The sequence below is a fragment of the Fusarium flagelliforme genome, assembly GCF_020744385.1.
Source record: "Fusarium flagelliforme strain FIESC 12 MPI-CAGE-AA-0113 chromosome Unknown B0J16scaffold_5, whole genome shotgun sequence".
NCBI classification, from domain to species: Eukaryota; Fungi; Ascomycota; class Sordariomycetes; order Hypocreales; family Nectriaceae; genus Fusarium; species Fusarium flagelliforme.
Window position 1 is genome coordinate 811,325 of NW_025763507.1, and position 15,655 is coordinate 826,979.

General features: G+C 48.8%; 7 protein-coding genes across 7 annotated transcripts; 4 read left to right on the plus strand and 3 right to left on the minus strand.

Annotated features, from left to right (window-relative positions):
- The first annotated feature begins 106 nt into the window (after window positions 1-106).
- B0J16DRAFT_343882 (Cyanovirin-N) lies at window positions 107-682 on the plus strand. Its single transcript, XM_046128118.1, has 3 exons — window positions 107-330; window positions 382-540; window positions 590-682. The coding sequence occupies exons 1-3, from the start codon at window positions 171-173 to the stop codon at window positions 598-600; spliced, it is 330 nt and encodes a 109-aa protein (XP_045980987.1). The 5' UTR covers window positions 107-170; the 3' UTR covers window positions 601-682.
- A 152-nt stretch (window positions 683-834) lies between these two features.
- On the minus strand, window positions 835-3,832 carry B0J16DRAFT_343884 (uncharacterized protein). Its single transcript, XM_046128119.1, has 5 exons — window positions 3,694-3,832; window positions 3,571-3,625; window positions 3,123-3,520; window positions 2,338-3,071; window positions 835-2,289 (listed from the first exon to the last, which is right to left on the minus strand). The coding sequence occupies exons 1-5, from the start codon at window positions 3,785-3,787 to the stop codon at window positions 1,033-1,035; spliced, it is 2,538 nt and encodes an 845-aa protein (XP_045980988.1). The 5' UTR covers window positions 3,788-3,832; the 3' UTR covers window positions 835-1,032.
- Window positions 3,833-4,107: 275 nt separating this feature from the next.
- B0J16DRAFT_306422 (Extradiol ring-cleavage dioxygenase, class III enzyme, subunit B) lies at window positions 4,108-5,091 on the plus strand (the record flags this gene model as incomplete). Its single annotated transcript, XM_046124796.1, has 3 exons — window positions 4,108-4,127; window positions 4,175-4,308; window positions 4,357-5,091. The coding sequence occupies exons 1-3, from the start codon at window positions 4,124-4,126 to the stop codon at window positions 5,089-5,091; spliced, it is 873 nt and encodes a 290-aa protein (XP_045980989.1). The 5' UTR covers window positions 4,108-4,123.
- Window positions 5,065-6,345, minus strand: B0J16DRAFT_343886 (ferritin-like domain-containing protein). Its single transcript, XM_046128120.1, has 3 exons — window positions 5,998-6,345; window positions 5,334-5,947; window positions 5,065-5,281 (listed from the first exon to the last, which is right to left on the minus strand). Exons 1-3 carry the CDS (start codon window positions 6,272-6,274, stop codon window positions 5,270-5,272), a joined length of 903 nt encoding a protein of 300 aa, XP_045980990.1. The 5' UTR covers window positions 6,275-6,345; the 3' UTR covers window positions 5,065-5,269.
- An 881-nt stretch (window positions 6,346-7,226) lies between these two features.
- On the plus strand, window positions 7,227-7,903 carry B0J16DRAFT_343888 (uncharacterized protein). The gene is made up of 2 exons (XM_046128121.1): window positions 7,227-7,378; window positions 7,433-7,903. The coding sequence occupies exons 1-2, from the start codon at window positions 7,348-7,350 to the stop codon at window positions 7,744-7,746; spliced, it is 345 nt and encodes a 114-aa protein (XP_045980991.1). The 5' UTR covers window positions 7,227-7,347; the 3' UTR covers window positions 7,747-7,903.
- A 1,340-nt stretch (window positions 7,904-9,243) lies between these two features.
- Window positions 9,244-12,723, plus strand: B0J16DRAFT_363390 (uncharacterized protein; the record flags this gene model as incomplete). The annotated part of the gene is made up of 9 exons (XM_046129875.1): window positions 9,244-9,256; window positions 10,218-10,240; window positions 10,405-10,530; window positions 10,578-10,652; window positions 10,702-10,899; window positions 10,950-11,208; window positions 11,263-11,457; window positions 11,510-11,710; window positions 11,765-12,723. 9 exons carry the CDS (start codon window positions 9,244-9,246, stop codon window positions 12,721-12,723), a joined length of 2,049 nt encoding a protein of 682 aa, XP_045980992.1.
- Window positions 12,724-13,969: 1,246 nt separating this feature from the next.
- Window positions 13,970-15,597, minus strand: B0J16DRAFT_288711 (uncharacterized protein). Its single transcript, XM_046124196.1, has 3 exons — window positions 15,065-15,597; window positions 14,689-15,015; window positions 13,970-14,639 (listed from the first exon to the last, which is right to left on the minus strand). Exons 1-3 carry the CDS (start codon window positions 15,417-15,419, stop codon window positions 14,104-14,106), a joined length of 1,218 nt encoding a protein of 405 aa, XP_045980993.1. The 5' UTR covers window positions 15,420-15,597; the 3' UTR covers window positions 13,970-14,103.
- Window positions 15,598-15,655: the final 58 nt, after the last annotated feature.

The window sequence follows — 15,655 nt, forward strand, 5'->3', positions numbered from 1 at the left end:
CTTGGCTCACAGGCAGGGGCGCATGTCTGAGGCCTCTCGTGAATCACTGCCTACTCACCAAAGGCATATATAGACCCTTGAGCTTCCCCAGACTTTCTTCCTTCTGCATCAACAACAACAACAACCCTTCTTCTTCTTCTTCTACCACAAACAAACCACAAACCGCAAAAATGGTCAACTTCCATGAGAGCTCTCAGAACATCTGGCTCGAGGACGGCCACATCCTCCACGCCGAGTGCGGTAACGGCGAGGACGAGTACGTTGAGTCTACTCTTGACCTTGACTACTACATCGGCAACAACGATGGTTCTTTCCAGTGGGGTGGTGAGGGTAAGCCAACTACAACTCTTGACCTTTATCTACCTATACTAACTCGACTAGGCTTCTCCGGCTCTGCTTCCGACATCTCCTTCGACATGGAGGGCGATGATGGCGTTCCTGTTCTCCGCGCCAACCTGAACCCTTACGAGGGTGACCCTGTTGAGGCCAACGTCAACCTTGCTGAGTGCATTGGCAACGACTGCGGTACTCTCGTCTTCGGTAAGTCTTAAAGGGTCTTCAAGGCTGAGATTATACTGACCTTTAATAGTTTCTCCCTAGTAAGCGATTGTGCTGGAGACTGGAGTAGGGAAACGTGGGTAGAAACATGAAAACACAATAAATCAAGTAAAACATTTCAAACATTTGTCCGTCCTGCTTGTGTATGAGTGAAATGAAACTGTACTTCTGTGGTAGGGCATTGATGCTGCCCGTGAGCTTTGATGGTTTTATGAATTCAGTATTCGCGGTGATACCGTAGAAACTCATGAGATTAGGAACGCCCTGTGGATATATCTTTTGGTATAAAAGGGCTTTTTTACCGCTCTTGTCAAATCCTTATCCTAATTTAGATCAATTATAGGCTAAGAAGCAAATTGTATTCACAGGGCGTTCCCATTCTCATGAGTTTCTACGGTACTTCTTGAGTACTCTTGGAGGCCTCCTGTGTCGCTACCACAAAAGCCACGTCGATTACAATATTACATATGGGTATCAAGCATCCAACTTCCTCTTCGCCGAATTCTCCAACTCCGCCATAAGCTGCACCAATTTCTCCGTAAGATGTGGCGTCGACATTCCCGCAAAATTCCTTCTCACGACCGCCATAACAGCCTCCATAACTTTATCAGGCTGACTTAACGACACGCTCATCATAATTTCACCTTGCCCCTCAATCTCCGATCGCCATCTGATACATGGTTGTCCTTGACCGAAACCCTTGAATCGTTGTAGCGAAATATTATCTGCATCGTCGAGATAAACGTTCTGGCTCAAGGCACGCGAGTGGTCAGATAGTAGACCGTACACCCAGAACGCTAAGCTGGCGTGGTATAGAATGATGGCCATGGGGCCGCGCATGGAACCTCTTGGGGCGTCTTTGGCCATTTGGACGATTTGGGCTGCGTGGTAGATTGTGTGTCGGGCGGCTTCGCTTTTAGCCCAGTCGCGAACCATGGGGTATACCGCGCGTGCACGCTCAGTACCTTCCATACCAGCGAATATTTGAATATCCTCAAAAGGCATCTGGAGATGTAGCAGAGACAGTTCAAGACGCATTTGGATCTCTGGGTCTGCAGAGGCCTCGGCTGACAGACTGAGTTTCAGATGACCAATAAGTTTGACCAACTCATCTTTCCGCATCTCAGTAACTAGAGTATTCCATCGTCGTGGCTTTGATCGCTGCAGGGAGGCGATTTGGAGATACTCCCAGCACATAGTCCACGTGCACGCCAAGACGGCTAGGATCGCCACGTATGCATCTACCGAGCCCGCATAGTTGTTCAAGACATCAGGGTCATCAACAACATCGGCCACGTAAAGTGGTTCGCTGTTCTCACGAGTGGCCATCAATGAGCTCCACTGCTCTGGGGACGGGGCATTCCACAAGTCTGCATGTCCTGGCAAAGGTAGTAGAACCTCGGCATACGAGACCGATGGGCTGACCATGAGAGCCATGGAAGCGTTTGCATCGTGGGAGAGCATTCTCATGGCAAGTCTCTTGAAAGACTCATCTTCAACCCACTTCATCCACTCCTCTCGTGACGCAGGTCGGGGTCTGGAAGGTTTGTGATCAGAGTATGCAGACCTCTTGAACTTTCCGGCGCGACGCATCATGGTAAGGACAGGGTGGAAGAAGCTCTCCGCAATCTCAACCTTTCTGGGAAGACCACTCCAGATTCCCATTTCGAGAATGATTTGGAAGGCTTGAGTCAGCTGAAGGTCCCGCACCATAGAGTTGTCACGCTCCCACTAGGCAATTGTCAGTTTCAGAAGACTAATAGGTGAAAGTAAACTTACATGTTTAGCCACAGCAATCCGAAGGCACTCTTGAATAGCATAGCCAAGTTTAGATAAGGCAGGGTCAGAAGTCAAAACCGCTCCACAAGCAGCCATGGCAGCGACTAACTCAGGTCTCTTCTCATTGGGATTGAGCGATGCTGCATGGATGAAAGCCGTAGCGTGCGAAACAGGTGAGGTTAGGTAATACTGAAGCAATGTATCGAGCAGCTCGGCGGAAGGAAACGAAGCAACTGCTTTGGACAAATGATCTGAGCGACAGCTGCTAACAACCATCATTAGAATCCTGTCTCTTGCAGGGCCCTCCAACTTGGCACAAGTGACCCTCGTGTTCAAGTCCAAAGCGACGCCAGACTCTGGTGAAGGGTAAGCAGAGTCTGTAGCAGGAAGGGCAAGGTTGTGTTCTTCAGCACCAGCATGGTCCTTGGCGTTGGGTCTGAACTTCCAGTGGGAGTTTTGAAAGGCTTCAGTGCACATAGCAGCTGGTTCACCAGGGTCGGTATGCGAGGCGGCACGTGGTGTTTGGGCGCCTCGTGGCGTTGGTTGGATACTTCTTATCTCGAAGGGAATACTGGTGTTATATGAATCGAGAAAGCGGAGGTCTATATCGTCGAGCTCGTTGTAGGAGAACATATCGACGTCGTTGGTATTGGTGGAACCCCATCCGCCTGAGAGGAGGTTAAGGTCAGGGAATTGGAAGAAGAGAGGATCTGTTGCGGGATTCAAGGATGGGTCTTGGTTATTGTCAGCGTGGTAGAATATGTATGATGACCTGCAAGACCTACCGAGATTTTGGAAAAGACTTTGTGTTGTCTGAGGCGTCAAGATATCCAGCGACTGTTGACCCATGACCGACGAAGCAGACGTCGACCCGATACTATTCTGCTCTGGGAACCCAGCCATTGAAGATGATCCATTATCCTGTGAGAACATAGAGTCATCCTGCTGTTGATCCTCAGAAGAGGCATACTCTGCATCCAACTCCATAGGGTCGTTCCATTTGCACTCAATGCCTTTCTCTTGGCATCTCCGACAAGGTTTCTCGTCACTACAACGCAAATGATTCGACGAACAAGCTTTACAAGCTTTGCCTACCCTTCCCGGCATGTACCGGGGTTGGTCTGACGCAGCGCTGTCCCCAGCCTGAGAGCCGTGCCCAGCAACATGTCTCTTGAGCAGATCCCTTGGACAATATGTTAGTCAGCGCTATGTAGCATTGTGCAGGAGACTAACGGTCTTGTGAAAGCCTTTGGGCACACATGGCACTTGTAAGGTTTTGTCTGGGTATCTATGATGCGTGTCAACCAACCAATCATTCAACTACCGAAGGCCAAGATCGAAGATGGTGAGACCTACGGGATCGCACGTGACGAGCTAGATGATCAAGACGCTTGTAGTTCTTCTTACACGAACCGCATTGGAACATGCCCGGTTGAGTCGTTGTCGACATGGCTTTAGTCTGGTTGGAAGTGGAGAGGAGCAGAGATTCGGGACGTGGAGGAGAAGGAGGGAAAATGCAGGGGAAATCGTGGTTTTTTCCTCGGGTCGGATATATCACGATATCCGGGGTAACATCAAGGGGAAAGAGCCTGGACCCTGGGATCGTGCGGGGGTGGCGCGTATCTCGGGTTAGTAGGAAGCTATGGGTGCTAAGGCGGCAGTTGCGAGGGTGGTCGGGCTGTCCCCCACATCCCGATGATTTATTAGTCCTTCCTCAATACCCACCCTACAGTTGCATTTGGCTGACAGTCAATTGATATAGATATCAATCAATCTGAATCTGAATATGGGTAGGTTTTGATAATCCAGAATCATAATCTGGCTAACACGATGAAAGCCGATCTAGCACCAGTTCACTTCTTTTCCCATGGCTCAACCATGATGCTAGGGGAGGAATCCGACTCAGCCGATTATTGGAAGAAAGCCGGAGACCAAGCCCTAGCAAACAAGATCAAGGGAGTGATCATGATGGTATGTATACCCTGACATATTATCAACCTCAATTGATTAACAAATTAGGGCGCACATTGGGACGCTGAAGGAGATCGCATGGAAGTCGCGATGAACCCCAAACCAGGCAAATCCCCAGTCGCATACGTCCACCCATCAAAATACGTCGACTACGAACTCGTTCCTGATCTACCAACTGGCGAAAAGTGTATTTCCCTTCTCAAAAACGCCGGTTTCAACGTTTCAGCCAATCCAAACTTTGAATGGATCCACGACACGTACCTTATCCTCATCCGCATGTTTCCCAAAGGTTGTCCCCCTACAACCCTCATCTCCATGAACGCCCGCTTCGATCCACACTACCACATGCGCGTCGGCGCAACCCTGCGCTGTCTCAGAAAAGAAGGATACCTGATAATTGGTTCCGGTGGCGCGGTACACAACCTATACCGTAATATTTGGGCGCCGATTGTTTACTACTCGGATAACTTTGCGCAAGAGAAGCCACCTGAGTCGTGGGCTTTGGAGTTTCGCCAGGCGGTTGAGGACGTGATCAAAAATAACAGCGGACCAAGACTGAGAAGGGCTATGACGAGATTGATGAAGCATCCTTGTTATCGGGATGCGCACGGCACAGATGATCACTTCATGTCGGCTATGTTTGTGGCCGGTGCTGCTGGGGATGAGGAGGATGAGGGTATCTACGGTGAGCTTAAGGCTGAGGATTGGGAGTTGACCAATATGTGTAATAGTCAGTTTACGTTTGGAACTTGGCCAAGGACATTGGGAGTAGCTGCTGCGTAGGGGGATGGTTTCAGGATGTCCATGTTTCACGGTATCAAAGTCTAGTTTAGATAGAGACCGCGATATACGGGTGATAAAATATGTATTAAGAATATTATGAGGGAAACTATTACATGTTTCTTCCACTTCTCCTTCCTCGTCCAATTTGTCCAATCAAAACACTATGTGTATTATCAATTTAGCTGGAGATCTGCTTTTTGTTAGTTTACAATCCTGTAGGCCTTTGAAATATTTGAACTCACCTCAATGATGGCAGGGCCAGCAGCGACGGTGTCGTCAGAGACGGCCTCGTTGCAGCCAGTAAGGACAACATAGGTCTGTCCGGCGAAGCCCTCGGGAATCTCAACAGAGAAACCACCATCAACGGGCTTGGCCTCAACGAAGGTGGGTCCAGTGACAGCGATGAAGGCAGCGTAGACCTTCTGGCCATCAGCAGCCTCGACGGTGGTACCGGGGGTCTTGAGAGTGACAGTGTCACCAGTCTTGATGCTGTCCTTGGAGGAGGTAGCAGTCAAGGCAGGGAAAGCCTTAACAGGGAGGGCAGGGTTGGACTTGGGGCATGAGGTGATGAAGCCCGAAGCCAGGGAGTAGACCTCGTTGTAGGTCAAGGGAGCATCGAAGGGCTGGGCGAAGGGAACCTGCTTGAGGCCAGCGCGGATGTAGGACGAGTGACGAGCCTCAACAGTGAGGATAGAGCCAGCTGCGGTGAGGTAGGTCTTGCTCATGATATCGGCTGCGGCACCGAGGTAAGCTGAGACACCGACACCCTCGAGAATGGAGGCGGTGGCAAGGAACGACTCGACGTCTGTAACACCGAAGGAGTAGCTGCACTTCTCAACAGGGGTAACACCAGCAGCTATACAAGTCAGTAATCATTCAATCATCAAATCATTACAAGTCACATACCCTTAAGAGCCTTGGTGAGGAAGTCAACGTGAGCAGACTCATCACTGGAGACAGTCTTGATGTTGTTGTAGAAGGTGGAGTCGTAACCGGCATCGGCAAAGTCCTTCTCGGTGAAGTTGGAGAGACCCTGAAGGTAGAACTGGTTCTCGAGATGCTCAAGGGTGAGAGCATAGTTGAGGATGACACCGTCGTTGATACCAGAGTCGCGCTTCTGGATGGCAGGGGCAGCGGCGGCAAGGCCAGCGGCAGCGACAGTGAGGGAAGTAGAGAAGTACATGTTGATTAATGTATAAGGTAGAGAGAGGTAGGTGATTAAGATTAGAGTTTGATAGATGAGGTGAAGAGGAATGATGTTGAGGTGAAGAGGCTATTAGATTGGTGATAGATGTAGGCCTTTTATCTAAAGTTATCATGGCATGTCGTGCTCACGATTACAAACACCAATCTCAATCACTTAGCCTGTGACTCCCATATCATCGCCACAGCTTCATTTCCCCATGATTCAACTAACAACCATCAATTCCTCTCTCGGCATCTTCCATATCCGACCCGATCTTGCCGAAACATGCAATCTTAATTGACCCTTACTAAAGAGCGCCGTCGCAGCCCTAAGACTAAACGTCTCCCCGCAAAACAAAACAACTCATAGATATCTGCCGGATGAAGACGTCATTACCCCCCAAAATGTTTGGAGCACTGCCATATTGGGTCTGTGCCAAACGATCGCCAGGGCGCCTCTCCCGGGAACTTTGAACCCGTTCTCTTCTAGCTTTGACAGTGATTTGCCTAGTGTTAAAACTATCAACTGTGATTTGTTCAGTGTTTATCTAGCGTTGACGATGATCTGTTTGTCTGGATTTGATAGTGGGGCTCGGATGGTAGACTTTCCGTAGGCTATAACCGATTGAGTGTTAGTGCACGGCTTATAAGACACCATTCGGGATATGCACCATCCGGCCACGATAGTGAGATTGGGAATGCTGATCTGGGGTAGTCAGGTCAATAGTTTTGTCAAGAGAAACGTGTCTTTGACTCTTTGTTAGTTTGGGTTGCAATAATGAAATGTTGGATTGAGCATGTTTGGTAATTTTTCCGTCGCCGAAACATTTCGGATGCCGAATACCGCGGCATTGGAATTAACACAATAGGGGAACACAATAGGGGAATGGTCATGTGTGGGATTTGATAAGCAGTTTGACTTAAATGATTGTTTCTAGCTTTCGATATTCTAGACTCTTAATTGTAATACTCCCCCTTATCTTGACCTCCTTGGACGCTCTTTGTTATTCTACAACAATCCAGTCACTCACTCCTTACGCACTCATTTAACAAACGATACCCAAAGCAAACATGAAGTTCTACATCGTCGCAAGCCTTGCATGTAAGAGGAGATTACTCTCAGACATCCCCCAAAACCCATTCTAATACCCTATAGTCCTTTCAGGAGCTTATGCTGCTGAGTCTGCATCAACAACTGTCACTTGCAGCAGCTGCCCCTCGGCCGTCACGACCCCCGATATGGTTACTCGCTCCGACCCTCCCAAGGTCTCTTGCACCGGCAAGCCCTTGATGGTTGTGTCCAATACTGAGGGTGGTTCTGGTGCTGCTATGCCTACTGGCTCTGGCGCTGGCTCTGGACCCGCCTCTACCCCTGGCGCTCAGGTTCCTGTTTCTGGAGCTACTGCCAATAAGGTTGGAGGCGCTGGTATGGCTGTTGCTGCTGCTGTCGCCGCCGTTTACATGCTATAGAGTTTACGGGATGGCTTGATAGGATAGAGATTGGAGGAATAATAGTTGGGAATTAATATTGGACCGTTGGACTACGTCTCGGAAAGCTATACCATGTATATACACAAGCTCTAATACGTCCCATACGATAATATGTTGCTTTTTGCTTGACATGAAGGATCTTCTCTATTTATTCAAAGACTTTCTAATACTATCTAGTTGGGAATCACAGGAAGCATAACGTAATTCTGCTGTCTAGGACCGAAGTGAATGTGGTTCTGACCCTGAAAGATTTCGGGCGATCTATATCAACGTTAGCATACTCATCACAAACTCTGTAGGTCGTAAACTTACCGATCAACAGCATCATTGTGCTGGAAAATGCCAGATCCTTGGGTATCGCCAGACGAAACCTCAAAAACAAGTTTACCACCCTTATCAACCACAACATTCGTAGGCCAAATCTCAATATCAACCGTATAAACCTCACCCTGTATCACAGGAAGAACATCCTTGCTAGTGTAGTTACGATGGGGAAGCCACTCGCGATGCTTCGGGTGTTCTTGGTCAACCTTACGCATGGATACACGCAGCCAGCCTTTTGTTACGGGTACAGGATCGCCTGCTGTGCCAGTGTAAAAGACTTCTTGGCCAGAGGGGTCGATGTGGCGGAGTGTAACGAAGAGATCGATGTCGCTGGGTGTAGGACCTGATGGGTCAGGGGAGACGGAGACGTTTAAGTGGGCGACGATGTGGCCTGTGATTTCGGTCTCTGACTCGAATAGGGGCGTGGAGAACTGGAGGACTTCTTGGTTTTCCAATGTGCCAAGGGCCTTGTAAGACAGCTTCTTGCGCTCCGTGGTAGGCTCATCCCAACTAAGTCCTTGATCCGGTGTGAGGAAAAGCTTCTTGTACTGCGTACTAGCGAGAGGCCACTGGCTCTCCTCTCGACGAGGATAGACCTTCTCCTTTTCCGCATCGTTGAAGCCGACGTTACCCTTTCGCAGAACAAGACTAACAGGCGCTACCTTGCCTTCTTGCGACCAACCAACTCGGTCTTCTCCTTTGAGGAAAGCATCAAGGAAGCTTCGCTGAATCTCCACTTCTTCTTCATAGTAAAAGGGAAGGTCGTGACGTCCGGTAATAAGGCGGAGATACTTGAACTTGGATCCCGCGTGGATGTAACCTTCGATGTTGCCTCGAAGATGGAGAAGAATACCACCCCAGTTTCCTACTGAGAGGAGAGGGACTTCGATATCACCCATGTCGTACTCCTTAGACGCATAATAAGCGTCGTCTCGGAATCGATTGGCCTGATTATCAATCGTTTGATCCTGTCGATTCTTCTCAAGTTCCTCTTCAGATAAATCACCCTCGATAGTATCAGGGCCCCAGTTTCTCGCCTTTCTACCAGGTCGACCATACTGATTCGTAATGACCTGTCGATTCCACCAGAATTTGATAAATGCGTTTGAAAGAATACCTCCATGGCGACATCTATCCCGGTAATAATCCGACATGCCCTCCCAAGGCACAATGGCGCTCAAACCCTTAGGTTTACGCGCCGCCACACGCCATTGACTGCCGGCGTAGTAACTGATGCCTAGGAGGCCGACTTTACCAGTTGACCAAGGTTGAGAGGCGGCCCATTCGACGACATCGAAGAAGGCTTCGCTGGTGCCGCGGGACATGGTGTCCAACTTGCCGGTTGATTGGCCAAGACCACGCTCGTCGGCTCGGACGATGGCGTAACCGTTCTTTGTCCAGAAAGCTGGGTCTGGGGTTTCCCATGCTGAATGTTCTGACTTATGTTGGGGGTTTACTTCGCTGAAAGATTTAGGGTGGAAGCTGAAAATGTCAGTTGAAATTTCTGTGGTATAACTGATGACAGACTTACTCTTGATAGGAAATGTCTTTTCCATAAGGTCCGTATGTGACAAGAACGGGAACCTTATCAACGCCCTTAGGACGATAGACGTTCAGACGAACAAGTCCATCTCCTGCCTTGAGAGGAACAGTAGCGTTCTGCTCAAAGATGTAAGGAAATGATTCCTCGTCCACGGTATGGATGTCTTCCTTGATAGGGTTAGGCATTTTGACGATGATTGTAGCGCGAAAATGAGATGGCCTTGTCACAACAAAAAGCCATGTCGGGGATGATATTCATAGCCATTTTGATTCGATTCCTAGTGGATATCTTCCCCTCAACCGCGCTATTCTCCGTTGTCGATATTCCCCGAATCGTTCGGTTGGCTCCAATTCAATTTGGGGTGGAGGGTTCCGAGCCTGTGGTGTTTCGGTTACGTGGGGCCGACACCCGAGCGCGGACGGACAACTGGGGGAAATATTGTCCGTGGGAGGACACTTTGATGGTGGGTAATAGTGGATGAATTGGATATTAAGTAGGAACTGAGTAATATTCAAAGATTGCTATTGAAGTTGTCACCATTATTTGCCAATCAAGTTGTTTGTGGCAATCATGACAGACACAGCGAAACCTTTGAACGTGTTGATTGTTGGAGCGGGTGAGTACAGGGATCAGCCAAAATTTAGCGCCAACTAACCTTGTGAAGGCATCGGTGGACTCACCGCGGCACTTGGTTTACGCAAACAAGGCCACCATGTAACGGTACGTCAAAGTCTATTCTACCATCACTAACCAGTACTTACAAAATTTAGTTATTCGAGAGATCACAGTTGGCAAGGGAAGTCGGTGCAGCTATTCATCTTGCACCAAATTGTCATGGTATTCTTCGAAAACTTGGGGTTTACCCTGAGACCTTTGGTGCCAACCCTGTTGAAGGCGTAAGTGATCGGATAATAAGGGATGGGAAGGTGGCTGACTGGTCTAGATTTGCGAACATACTGCTACTGGCGAGACCAAGTTTGATATGAACTTGACAGGACCTTTGTCGATTTGGGAAAATGTGGGTTTCGATCTCTCCGGTGTTCGGGTATTTGCTAATTATTTCCAAGCCTTGGATGCTGTCTCACCGTGTCCGCCTTCACGAAGAGCTTAAACGATTGGCCACAACCTCCGAAGGCCCCGGTACACCAGCGGTTCTTAAGACATCCAGCGTAGTCGTTGATGTCGATCCTTCAACGGCAACCGTTAAGTTCGAAGATGGTACCTCAGTATCTGGAGATCTCGTTCTCGGTGCCGATGGTGTCAGCGTAAGTCAAACGAAGTCCCCTCAGCTCTGAATGTTGCTAATACCTCCCAGTCGATAACTCGAAATATCGTTGCAGGATCAGATATCAAACCCTTCGGCTCTGGAAAGAGCGCTTTCAGATTCTTAGTCCCTCACGATGTCATCCGAAAAAATGAAACAGCCAAGGTCTTCACCGAGCGCACAGGTTTCATGACTATGTGGATGGGCGATGATCGAAGACTGATCATGTATCCTTGTTCTAACAACACATTCATGAACTTCGTCGCTATTCATCCTAGCGAGCTTTCTGCTGGGGCAAACAAGGGCGCTGGTGAGTTCTATATGTGCTGGGGTTCGAAGGACCTTTCACTGATTTCTGGAATAGGTTGGGGACATGGTGGCAGTAAGGAATTGTTACGAGAAGTCTACAAGGACTTCGAGCCGCGAGTCCAAGCATTATTGGAGCTGGTGGATGCCGATGAGCTGAAGCTTTGGACTCTCTTGGATATGGACCGAATTCCAACCTGGCATAAGGAAAAGCTGGTCCTCCTTGGAGATGCCGCTCATCCATTCTTGCCTCGTAAGCTTATCCAACCTTTCCATGGTAATCTTACTAACAATTACAACTTCAGACCAAGGGCAGGGTGGAGGTATCGCAATCGAGGACGCGGCTTCACTAGCTGCTTTACTACCCCTCGGCACAACACCAGATGACATCCCATCACGATTATCTCTTTACGAGAAGGTCCGCGATGAAAGGGCCCATAAGGTTCAAGAGTTCACTCGAATGGCGGGAGAAGATCTTCACGGCGAGAAGCGAGCCAAGTTCAACAGTAAGTAGTCCATTATTTTCTTCAAAAATCAGACCATAACTAACGACTGTTTAGTCTACCAGTTTCTCGACTATAACTTCAACCACGATGAGTGGCACAATTCTACCAAGGAACTCAAGGATCATTTACACGCCCAAAACAAGAACCTTCACTGGAAGTCGCCGTTATCCTTCGGTCCCGTTCCGAGTCCTCGACAGGATATTCTCGGCCGTCGTCATGACGGTGCAAACTCAACCTTTACCACATATTCCGTCCGCTTCAAGTCCTCCGCGACATACCTCAAAACGCTCTTCCCCACACGACAGTTCAGCTTCTTCAAGCCTGGTACAGTTGCCGAGGCCACATTTGCATGCACAGAGCTGAATGGTATGAAGTGGCTAGGTGGTGGTGGATACAGATACTTCGGTCTCTGGATCCACGGCGTTCAGTATGAGAAGAAGGATGGAAGTAAGATTTATGGATCTTTCTTGGCTATTCTTCTGGAGAACCTCGCGGACCCTATCATTTCTGGCAGGGAAGAGCTCGGTATGCCCAAGTTGTACTGTGAGATTGACGTCGAGGAAAAAGAAGCTGCTACAAACGTCCAATGCAGTTGGCGCGGAACCAAATTTGTCGATATCTCGATCAACAATATCGCTGAGTCCAACGGTCATACAAATGGCACCAATGGCGCACCTAAGCTTTCAGGACCACCAGGCGCTCCGCCACTACCCGAGGAGCAAGGCCAACTCATCTACCGTTACGTCCCCTCCGTCGGCAATCCCGGTGTTCCCGACGCAGCATACCCCGTATTGATTGAAGATGGTTTGGAAAGCACCCCTCGAAAGGTTGAGAAGACTTTGGCTGGAAGCAGTGCTGAGTTGAATTTGACGGCTGGGACTTGGGATACACTGCCAACGCTGAATCATATCGCTACTGGGCTTTCGGAAATCCCTGTGTACGGGATTGTCAAGAGTAAGGTAGAGAGGGGAAGGGGTGTGGATGATATTTCTCATGTGAAGAGAGTTGAGTAGTATAACTGTTTCAATAAGATCGTCAAAATTTAGAATATTTTACTCCTCGTGAAAGATATCATATTGTGTTGTTAGCGCCCGTATGTTTTCCAAGTGAATTACTATGTGGTGGTCAGTCAACTACTAAGCCAGCGGGCTTCTGATTCGTTACGAGACGTCGAGGTACATCTCTTCACACATTCGGTACCTGTCATGATGAAATCATAAAGCTTCCGAACTAGACTTCGACTGGGCAGCCTAGATCGTTCTCAGAACCATCTATTACGACCCTGTTGCTAAGTCCCAGAAGCCGGAGGATGTTAAATTCAAGGCCAGTCTTCTTGCAAACGAGGCTGCCAAGAAGACCGGAGAAAGATACACCTGCACCATAATCTTCACCGATAGGTTGCCTGTAGACATTGAGGCGCCTCGCCCACTTGGCTGGCCACAGCTTCGAAAGAAGGATCCCAAGGACAAGGATTCTGTTGGAAAGAAGAGCATTGTTCGCAAGCATCCTCGATCGATGAAAAGAAAGGCTCAATCACAGACCTCTGACGATGAAGACCAATTCATCAAGCTTCATCCGCCTAACTCACTTGAAGTCCTCCGACAGTCTGCCAACAATGAATCGATTCCCACTACTGAATTGGCGGCAGCGCTGAGTGACCGCTTGGAGAACGGAGCTGACAGTGGATACCAAATCGTTCCCAGGGATGATGATGATAAACGGCCAACAAAAGGTGAATTTCACGAATGGAGACAAAGCCTCATTAATGCAACCGCGGCAGTAATTCAATTCCGTGTTGATGAAGCTAAGAAGCAATGGGAAGAGGAATGGAAACAGGAGAAGAGGAGCCTACTGGAAAGAATCCAGGCACTGGAAGCACTGGTCGAACGCTAGACCGCCGCCTCCGAGTGACAGGTCACGTCGGGAATCTTTGGAGGAAGCGTTCGCGAAACAACGGTCATATAACGGATAACTATGGACAGACTGGGTATATTTTGGGAGAGGCAATCATCAGTTATATGGCTACTGCATCGAGATTGACTGCAGATCCATGGGACTGCAGGAGAAGACACCATGAAGGAGTCATGTTGCTTTATTCAATATGTAAATGTCTTCAGAAACCTTATCTGATGGATGACAGACTGGTACTTAAACGGAGATCGGGATCTCGCATAGCTACGGTAAAAAGGAATCAACTCTTAGGCAACTGAGTAAAGATTTATGGATTGGTTTTATGAGTTTAGGAGAACGATATCCTAAATTTTAGAGTTCCAAGCGATAAAGGTGGCCTCAAGGTTATCCTAAACTGTCATGAAGCAACCTAGTATCTAACCATGTCCCTTCCAATCCGCCAATAATAGTCTCAGCATTCATCTCCAGTCTTGAGTAATTGTCTAGTAAGCTCGGGCAGGAGTAAGTTGGCCAATACACTCCCCAAACCCAACCCCTTCTCCCGCGGCAGCTGTTATCCTCACAACATCCCCATCCTCAAGATATCCTCTCTTCGACCCATCCTTGAGCGTAACAGGCTTACTTCCACCCTCGGTAGTCTCAAGCATACAACCTCTACTCGCCTCATCAGAACCACTAACCGTGCCCGTGGCAAGAACATCTCCGGTCCTCAACGCACTGCCCGAACTGACGGAATGGGCGATCATCTGTTGGGGAGTCCAGTAGAGAGCTTCGACAGGACATGTGCCGAGCGTTGTCGCGGTTTTGTTGGCGAGAAGCTCGACTTTCATAGTGATGGAGAAAGTAGATAGGTTTGGATGTTGCAGGTAGGATGCTGAAAGGGTTTGTTGAGCTGGAGAACGGGTGCGGTAAGGATCTAGAGCGTCGAGGGTAATGATCCATGGAGAGATGGATGTTCCTAGACTCTTGCCGTTGAAAGGACCAAGAGGGCTCATCTCGAAGCCCTGGATATCACGAGCTATGTCTTGTCAGCGAAGGTCTATAAATCCAGACGACATGCTACTTACCACTCCAATCATTAAGAATGATAAAGCCAAAGATGTGATCTTCTGCGTCCTTCGCATTCAATCTCTGCTTCATGCCCAAAGGCTTTCCAATAACAGCCGCAAGCTCAACTTCATAATCGACCTTCTGCGAAGGTCCATAGATGATAGAGCCGTCCGCAGGATTGCGGAACTGGCCGTAAGGTCGCTCGATATCTGTGCCTGAGGTGACGATTGAGCTTGTGCGACCTTGGTAGCCGACAGGGAAGTGGAAGAAGCCTGGTGGTGGGTGTGGGTTGTTAACCACAATACGGCCTGCGTTGATGACGTGGTCTAGAGAGCAAGAGAAGTCTATTGAAAGTTAGTGATTGTTATGATGGTGGAAGGGAGTGGTGTTTACCGGCGAAGTCTTTGATTTCCATGGGCAGATGCATCGTTACAGCACTGATATCCTCCTTGCTACCCGCAGGAAAGGCATCGAGCCCGCCCTTCTGGTACGCTGATTGGATCTGGGTTCTAACATTCTGATGCACAGTCTTGGGCAGAGCTGCGAAGGCGTTGAGGGTTGGTTGGCTTAGCACACCAGCTGTGAGGCCCTCGACATCCTTGAATAGCTCGTTGACCAGATCCTGGAGGAAGATCACGGTGTTCCCTAGTCTAGTAACAGCTTGAGGTTCCTTGTGAGTTACAGAGGAAGCAATTCCGAATGGAATGTTCTTTTCTGAGAAGTGGTTAGAGAAATCTGTGGTAGCCATGGTGATCCTTGTCTCGAGTCCAATTTGAATTTTGATAAATTACAACTCGAGAGAAGCAGGGAGAAACGGAATGGGATATTGAGCAAATGCAGTCCGATAACTTAGCATCAAATAATGTGCTGCATTATCCTCGGACTCTATTTCCGACCCCGTGAAGGGTCGTCGCATAGCCAAGTGGGCGATCGGATGCAGGAGAGAAGTCGCCGAATTGGAGATCCTCCACATCCCGAATGACC